Consider the following 8,980-nt stretch of genomic DNA (forward strand, 5'->3'; position numbering starts at 1 on the left):
AGTTCTAGTTCAGTTCTAGTTCAGTTCTAGTTCAGTTCTAGTTCAGTTCTAGTTCAGTTCTAGTTCAGTTCTAGTTCAGTTCTAGTTCAGTTCTAATTCACTTCTAGTACAATTTGATTTCAGTTCTAGTTTAGTTTTAGTTCAGTTCTAATTAAGTTCTACTTCAGTTTTAATTTAGTTCAGTTCAGATTCAGTTCTAGTTGAGTTCTTGTTAAGTTTTAATTCTAGTTTAGTTCAAATTAATCTTCTCAATTCTCGTTCTCAAAATTTAACCTGCTTCTATGCATTTTTATCCAATTTTTCATTTTGTTTAGCATTTTCACACAAAAAAGCCTAAAAAAAACATTTTTTTTTTAATATTTCACAAAAATTAATTAATACTTTTATAAAATTTGTTTCTGCTGTTTTATTCAACAATTCTCATTATTTTGTTTCAATGAAATATTGCATATAATTACACGCCCTCTTTTTGTAAATTGTTTTTTTACGGATCTTTTCTGTTGGACCCGCTCCCTACCTCTCTCTCTCTCTCTCTCTCTCTCAGACTCTTAACACTTGTAACATTTTGACGTTTCACTAAATGCCATTTTAGCAAACAACTTGTTTTACTGCATTTCAAAAATGAAATTCTTTTTCTTTTTTTTTTTTTTCGAAACGCAAAACTAACTAAAGAAACTTAATAAAATTAATACATAAAAGTTTGCTGTTTATTTTTTTAAAAACAATCTGTATAGATTTTATTTATTTAGGTTTTTTTTGCTTTTTGTGAGAACAAATTTAATGACTTTTAGTTGTTGTATTTCTGCAACAAGTGTAAAATTAGCCACTGATGTCATCATCATCATCATCGTCGTTATTGACAGGCACACAAATTTATGGGAAATTAATGTTCTAGAGATAGAGATTATTCTGTTTTATATTGTCTTGTGTCTTAAATACCTTTAAAAGTTATTCTAGTTGCTCTTGGTTTTTTAGACAAAAAGTTAATAAATTTTCTAGTTTAATTTATTAGAGATAAGAGTCGTTGTGAAGAATGAAAAGTCAATTATACAAATGAATTTAAATGAGAAACTTTTTTGTTAGAAGTGATATTATGTAAATGGTTTAAATTAGGAAATCGTGTGATTTCCTTTTTTAATTTTATCTAGTTAAGTTCTAGTTCAAAAGCTTATTACAGTAGAAACTAAGAAACAAAGTCCACAATATTTTAAGGATGAAATATTTCCCTATTATTCCTTTTGAATTTTATCTTCTTAACAAAAAAAGTCTCTTATTATATTCGTCTGAATAAAAATTATCTGTTTCAGTTTTTAAAATATTTCATATGAATTTGTATTGTATTATTTCTGAAAAACCAAACCATTATTTCCTTAATAAATTTATAAATACAAAAGACACAAAAATTTTTTATATATTGCGGGTATGAATAATATAATTTACTATATACATTCATACATTTACACAATATGTATTTTGTTTAACAATGCTAATTAAAAAACCATTATTTTGTAAAATGATTCGTAATAAGAAGGTGTCTTTAGAATTTTTAATTAAATAAATAAATTCGAATACAAATATACAGATAGAATACAGATAGTCAAACAAAACAGACTTTAATTGTTTTTAATACCCGGGGAACCGCAAATCTGTAAATTGTTTATTTATCATAAAAATAAGCATTAACCACATTAATATATTTTTAAATAATATAATAAATATGCACGATTACTAAAACATAATTGTATTGAATTATGTTTGTATCATACATTTGTATATGTGGCGTATCTTAATTTTAATTGTGTATTTAAAAATAAATAATATTACAAATCAATTAATTATATTTTTGCTAAAACAAACACGCGATTTTGATTACAGATGAATTTATTAATATTTTTTATTGAACATTATTTAACTTATAATTCTAAACATGATTATTTCTTAATTCTAGAAATGAACTAGAACTGAATTAGAACTGAACTAGAACTGAACTAGAACTGAACTAGAACTGAACTAGAACTGAACTAGAACTGAACTAGAACTGAACTAGAACTGAACTAGAACTGAACTAGAACTGAACTAGAACTGAACTAGAACTGAACTAGAACTGAACTAGAACTGAACTAGAACTGAACTAGAACTGAACTAGAACTGAACTAGAACTGAACTAGAACTGAACTAGAACTGAACTAGAACTGAACTAGAACTGAACTAGAACTGAACTAGAACTGAACTAGAACTGAACTAGAACTAAACTAGAACTGAACTAGAACTGAACTAGACCTGAACTAGAACTGAACTAGAACTAGAACTGAACTAGAATTGAACTAGAACTAGAACTAAAACTGAACTAGAACTGAACTAGAACTGAACTAGACCTGAACTAGAACTGAACTAGAACTGAACTAGAACTGAACTAGAACTGAACTAGAACTGAACTAGAACTGAACTAGAACTGAACTAGAACTAAACTAGAACTGAACTAGAACTGAACTTGACCTGAACTTGACCTGAACTAGAACTGAACTAAACCTGAACTAGAACTGAACTAGAAGTGAACTAGAACTGAAATAAATTTACGGACCATTTAGGTAAAACCGCATGGTAAGTTTAATCTGAATACATGTATAAATATGTATGTTATATTTTTATTTAACCATAAGTTAAATGATATTTAATAGAATTAGTTGTCATTTTGTTCATAAATTCTCGTATTGTGCCTGAAGTTTTAAATTGAGTTCATTCAATGTTTAAAACGAAACCAAAGAAAAATATTAATTGAAATTTTGTTTTTTTTTTTATATTTAAAACAAATATGCTGACAGTTTTTACTTTTTTAATGTACATATTCTTTTTATTGTTGTATATTTTTTCTAGTTCGCTTAACATACATTTTTATTTTAAATTAAATAGAACGTGCAATATTTTTTTAAATAAAAAACATTTTAATTTGTGTTGTAGATTAAAGACAACATAGAAAATATTGTTAAAATAGTTGTAGTTATTGCAGCACACACAATTTTCAACCTTGAAAATGAGAGACAGTGGTTTAGAAAAAAATGGGAATATATGACAGGCTGTGTGTATACTCTCATTTCTATTGTAAACCATTAGTGTTACAGAAGTTGTTTGTATCCTTTTTTCTAGGTTTTTGTGCAAATCTTTGACCAGTTGGTTAACTTAAATTTATTATTAGAATTGTTCATCTACGGAATCTAGGGAGAACTCAATTTTTACTTTTATTTGATTTTGAAAATTTTATTAATGACTACGCTCCGAACTGTTGGGTGTTGTTATATTAAAAACTCATCTAACTTGTTCAGACTTATGTAAACATATACATATAATTCCATACATGGCAGTTGAAACGATAACAGTTAAAGCTATAATTGCTGCAGGATATGAACTCTTATTAAAGCTATTGCATAAGTAAATGTGTGTTGAAGTAAATGCACTTGTTTGTGGATGTTAAAGTATATATCCATAGTTCTAGATTGCTGTTCCAATATCTACTGATCTTGGTTAGAAGAATTTGATATGTGACTATTTACTTTAAAGTAGTCTTCTCCTAATCTGATATTTATCCCAAAAGCATAAAATTCTTGGAAATACACAATTTGCAGGTAACCAATTTAAAGTTTTGAGAAAAATCTATCCTGAAACATTACTTTAACATCTCCTAAAACTACCGGGTTAAATTAGTTGTAGTCTGTTTAATATCAATGACTAGTTAGTATTAGTACATGTCACAGCAATTGTTTGAATGACTATAGTCTTATGTTTTTTATTTTCAATTTTACTACAAAGTATACTAAAACAAATAACTAACTACTGATAGGACTACTAGCACTGCTAACTACTAAAACGACAGCACAATTTTTCTCTCTTGTTTTTCAAACAAAAGCATGTTCTTGGATAAATTTTCATTTTCAATTTGCACGACAAATTGATTATTTTCATTGGCTTATATTTCTGTATAAAATTTTTTCTACTAAATTTGTGTTGGAATAAATATATTCCTACTGTTATTTTTATACACACATATGTATATAAATAGTATTTTTGTTAGTTATTTTTATTTTTTCAATTATTTGTAAGACTGGTTGTTTGTTTAGGGACAGAGAGAAAGAAAAAAATTAAAATAATATTAAAATTTATAAAATAAAATCTATGAGACAGGGGAAAAATAATGGTAATCAATGTAGAAAATTGGTTTTTTAAATCAACTTTAGTTGCTAACGATTAATTGAATTTCATTAAAACACACATACATTAGGAATCGTCTAATATGAATCATTAATCGTTCATCCAATTCACAATCGATGTCGTATTGTTGTAGCATTGTACGTCATAAACATTAAAAAAAACTTGAAGACAATACAAATCAATAATAAAGAAATTTTGACATATTAGGATACAATCGTACAACACCGACTGTAAACTAGAACTGAACTAGAAATAATCTGAACTAAAATTAGTTTATGGGCTGGTATATTGACGAAAATATTTTAAAACTTACATACATAATATCCCAAATTAATAAAATTTGTTATTTCCTTAACACTGCATTTCCTTGTAAAATCAATCCACCAGAAATACTTCGAGAAAAGAAAAGTAAATGGATTTAAACCAATTTTTGTTTCTTTCATCAGACATAATAATTAAAAGTCCTTATGAGAAAGTGGAAAAAGAAAAGTAGAAACTAACTACATAGTTTTTTTTTTTTTTTTTTTTTTTTTTTTGATAAGCGTCAAATGCGTTTAACCAAATTTAAAAGTTTCTTATGAATTTTACATTTCGTAATGATTTGAATTTAATATCTAACAACTAAGAAAATACTATGGCCAAGTTGCAAAAATAAAATTAAACAGAGAAAAGTAGACGAAAAAAACACGAGAAAGTTTTGATTTTGTTCGTTAAGCACACAATCTGCCTTAACACAATTTTCAGGGAAAAATAAGAAATTATTCGGAAAAAATTCGTTTAAATAATAAAGCGCTAAAGAAATAACAAGAACTAAAATAATATTGAAAAACAAGAAAAAAAGAAAAAAAGTTTCTGCTTTAACGAATTATTTGTTTTAAAACAATTTTGTCGCAATGCTTGGCTTGGCTACAATATTCCACTGTGTTAGTTTTGAAGTTGGCTATTAGATTAAAATGCATTTTTTGAAGGAAAAACTTGAAAAAAAAAATTTTGCATAGTAGCAATTCACAATTTTGTTTTTTTAAGTTATGTTTACACAAGCAATAGACCAAACTAACTAAAAAAACCGTTAACTTATGTATACTAAGCATCCTTCCTTCGAACCTTTCGTCTAAAAAACAAAGTTATAAGTAGCCACCCAAATGTAAAAGGCCATCTACAAATAACCAAATACTTAATCTGTTTAACTAAAAAAATCCTTTTGCGAAAAACAACATTAATATGTCATCAAAAAATATAAAAACTTTGTAAGAAAAAATCCTACAAGAAATGTTTTCTATTATTAGTTTTGTCCTTAGAATTATGCACATTTTAATTGTTTTAGAGATTTACTTTATATTTACTATTTTCTCCTTTTTAAGTTTTTTCCTAGTTTTTCCTTGTACTAACCTGAATTGGGTTGTCCATTGCTGTTGGGTCTGGCTGATGGTGCTCCATCTCTTGCTTCTACTTCCAATGCATAGGCGCCTTTCTTCTCTCTATCAAATACGGTTTTTGTAAAGATTTCACCACTTTGCAAATTGATTTCGAAGAATTCTTTGCCCTCGTTACGCGGTGAATCGACAATGTAGTAGTAAACCTGTAAATAAGTTTAAATGACAGAAAAATTATTAGTTAAAAGTTTTGAGTTTTTAAATGTCGAGAAAGTTGATGATGATTAAAGGGAAAAAGTAATAGTGAATGTTTTTTAAGAAAATAATTAAAGCAAATTTTAAAGAGATGAATTATTTGGGTTTAATGTCCTTTTGCATAAAAATGACTTTATTAATATTAAAAGTATTAGAAAAGAGAATAGTCAATGTATTGACTAGTCCACAAATTAGACTCTTACATGGAGTACATTATATTGTCTAGAATATTGATAAGTCTAATAATTAGTTCTCAGACCCGTCTGTTAAATTATCTATTAACTAGTCCTTAGACTAGAATATTTACAATTCCACAGAATAGTTTATTTACAAAACCATAGAAAAGTACATATATTAAATTATTGACTAATACACAGAGTTATCTATTGACTACACCAACGACGAGTCAACAAAATAAACTACTACTAGTTCACAGTCTAGACCAATGACTTGTTTATAGTTCATTAAATTATTGACTAATACACAGAGTTATCTATTAACTACACTAACGACGAGTCAACAAAATAAACTACTACTAGTTCACAGTCTAGACCAATGACTTGTTTATAGTTCATTAGCCATACTATTAATTTTGACTATATACTGGACTGTATAGTCTTGAGATCAGACTGTTTACAAATCTATTAAGCATTTCATAGACTAGACTATTGACTATTCCACAGAGTAGTCTATTGACAAGACCAATGACTACTTTTAAGTTTACAGAGGAGCCTATTGACTAAACGGAATACAAGTCCATAGAATGTATATTGAGAAGTTTAGAAACTATAGTTTATTGGCTATTAACCAGTTATTAGACTAGAATATTGACAAGTTTACAAAATAGTTTATTGACTAGTTCATAGCTTAGCTAATAAGAAATCTATTAACCAGTGATTAGACTAGGCTATTGACTATTTCATAAATCATTTTAGCATATTGTGTAGTTGACAAAATAATCTATTGACTACATCACATCTAGTCTATAGGCAAGTCCAAATAATAGTATATCGACTAGTCCATAGCTTAGCTAAGTAAGTGGACGTCAGTGCTAATTATTATTATTATTTTTTTTTTTTGGCAATTGACTATATATTCTGTATATTTAATTGATTCTCTTTGTAATGTGCAATGTGTAAATTTAAATGCTTGTAAAATGTTTATCAGACATCGATAAAAAGCAACAAATTAACTCTCTGACTTGTTTGGAGTTTTATATATTTAAGACAAAACAGACAGCGGCAGAGAGTAAGATACAAAGAGCTATTTGAATACTTTTGTTTTTATAGATATATATGTGAGTGTAAGTAATATAAAAAAAAATATAGAACAATATAGCTTAAAAAGAACTTAAAATTTTTTGCCTATATCCAATCTAATCTAACTCTCTTAAATATCAAATATTTGTAAAAATGTTAAAGCAAACTCAGCTTTAAAAAATCTTATTTTTCTGCCTTTTTATGTAAACCTTTGGCTAAGTTTTCTCCAAGAGAGGATGAAGATAATTGTAATTGTGATAATTAGAAAAAATGCCAAAATCCTAAAAGACGTAAACATAACAAAGGCATAATGCTGGTGCTGCTAAAGTATTATTAGGCGTTAAGATAGGGAATGTTTTCTTATCCAAACTAAAAACAAATGTTGACAACTTAAGTTTTTCTATTTAAATAAAAGTAGTGTAAAGAAGGAAAAATAAGCCCTCAAACACATAAATAGAAAACTAATTAGCACTTTTTTATGAAAAAGCTAAAATAAAAGAAATTCATATTAAATTGAAAAAATACGTATAAATTAGATTATTTTTTCCATGTATTTTATATTTTTAAAGAAATTGATAGAAACAATTCTACGCCTTTGCTTTACTGTATTTGACTTAATACAAACTTATGAAAAGACATTGTTTAATCCAATTTATAAAACTTACATCTTTGCAATAATTTTAATTGTACAAAATTTTAACCAAGAATTTTTTTTAATAAAAAATATAAGCTTAAACAGTTTCACCCAGCAAACAATAAGAGATTAAAAACTTTGTTTTAATACTATAAAAATGTTCTCATTCCAATCATTAAATTGTTTATTGGTTTATATTAAGACTTCATAAACAAACTTAAAATTTAATAATTAGTATTGTGTTCAGTGCATGCCTTTTCTCATTCGAATGACTACGGTGCTCCAAAAAAAGGCATCATAAACAAGCTGAACAAAAAACTGTTCAAATTATGCTAAATCAACGAAAATACGAAAATCTTTACTTCTACTACTTTTCACCTTAAACACCAGCAAATAAATATTTGACGACGCCAGCGGGGCTTATCAACTTAAATTACACATGGCTGAGTTTCAAAACAAAATTATAATTTTTTAAGCAAATACTTTTCAAGAAAAAAAGGTGAAATATTAAAAGGTGTTGCTCCTTATAAAGGATTTATGATTTTTTTGTTAACATAAAAAAACATTCTCCCTTTTTTCCATTTCATAATCATAATGCGATTTAAAAGCATTTCTAAAGCTTGTTTCTTTTGAAGACACTTACCTGATTATTTGGAAAAGTGCCATCTTTATCGATAGCATTCACTTGTGTTACTTTTGTGCCAATTGGTTCACCTTCTAATACCGTTTCCTGTTCACGTTCAGTAAATAGAGGAATTTCATCGTTAACATCTTCCAGCATTATGTATACCGTTGCTTCAGACGCCAATTGTTGTGCCCCATTGTTCTGAAAAAAATAAATTAAAATAAATTATAAAAGGTGCTTTTTTATGAAGAAACAAATAAATTTAAATTTATAGCTAAGCATACATAAAAGAAATAAGAGCAAAAACCTAAGTCGAGATTACAGCAAGGCAGTAACAAATATTACCTTAATAGGTCTAATCGTTAATACTATGTATGTATAAATATTATTTTGTGTGAAGTTTATATAAAGATTGTAACTTTTGATGTTTTTCTTATACGTATGTTTGGTCTATTTTCTAAACATATAAAGTACATACCCAAACAGTTCAAGTTCAGTTCTAGTTGAGTTCTAGTTCAGTTCTAGTTTAGTTCTAGTTCAGTTCTAGTTCAGTTCTAGTTCAGTTCTAGTTCAGTTCTAGTTCAGTTCTAGTTCAGTTCTAGTTCAGTTCTAGTTCAGTTCTAGTTCAGTT

At 27.1% G+C, this 8,980-nt stretch overlaps 1 protein-coding gene across 1 annotated transcript; it reads right to left on the minus strand.

Annotated features, from left to right (window-relative positions):
• Nucleotides 1-5,587: 5,587 nt before the first annotated feature.
• On the minus strand, nucleotides 5,588-8,603 carry LOC124419513 (neural-cadherin-like). Its single transcript, XM_046949304.1, has 2 exons — nucleotides 8,368-8,603; nucleotides 5,588-5,782 (listed from the first exon to the last, which is right to left on the minus strand). Exons 1-2 carry the CDS (start codon nucleotides 8,503-8,505, stop codon nucleotides 5,588-5,590), a joined length of 333 nt encoding a protein of 110 aa, XP_046805260.1. The 5' UTR covers nucleotides 8,506-8,603.
• Between the last annotated feature and the right edge of the window lie 377 nt (nucleotides 8,604-8,980).

This window comes from Lucilia cuprina, chromosome 2 (assembly GCF_022045245.1).
Source record: "Lucilia cuprina isolate Lc7/37 chromosome 2, ASM2204524v1, whole genome shotgun sequence".
Classification (NCBI taxonomy): Eukaryota; Metazoa; Arthropoda; class Insecta; order Diptera; family Calliphoridae; genus Lucilia; species Lucilia cuprina.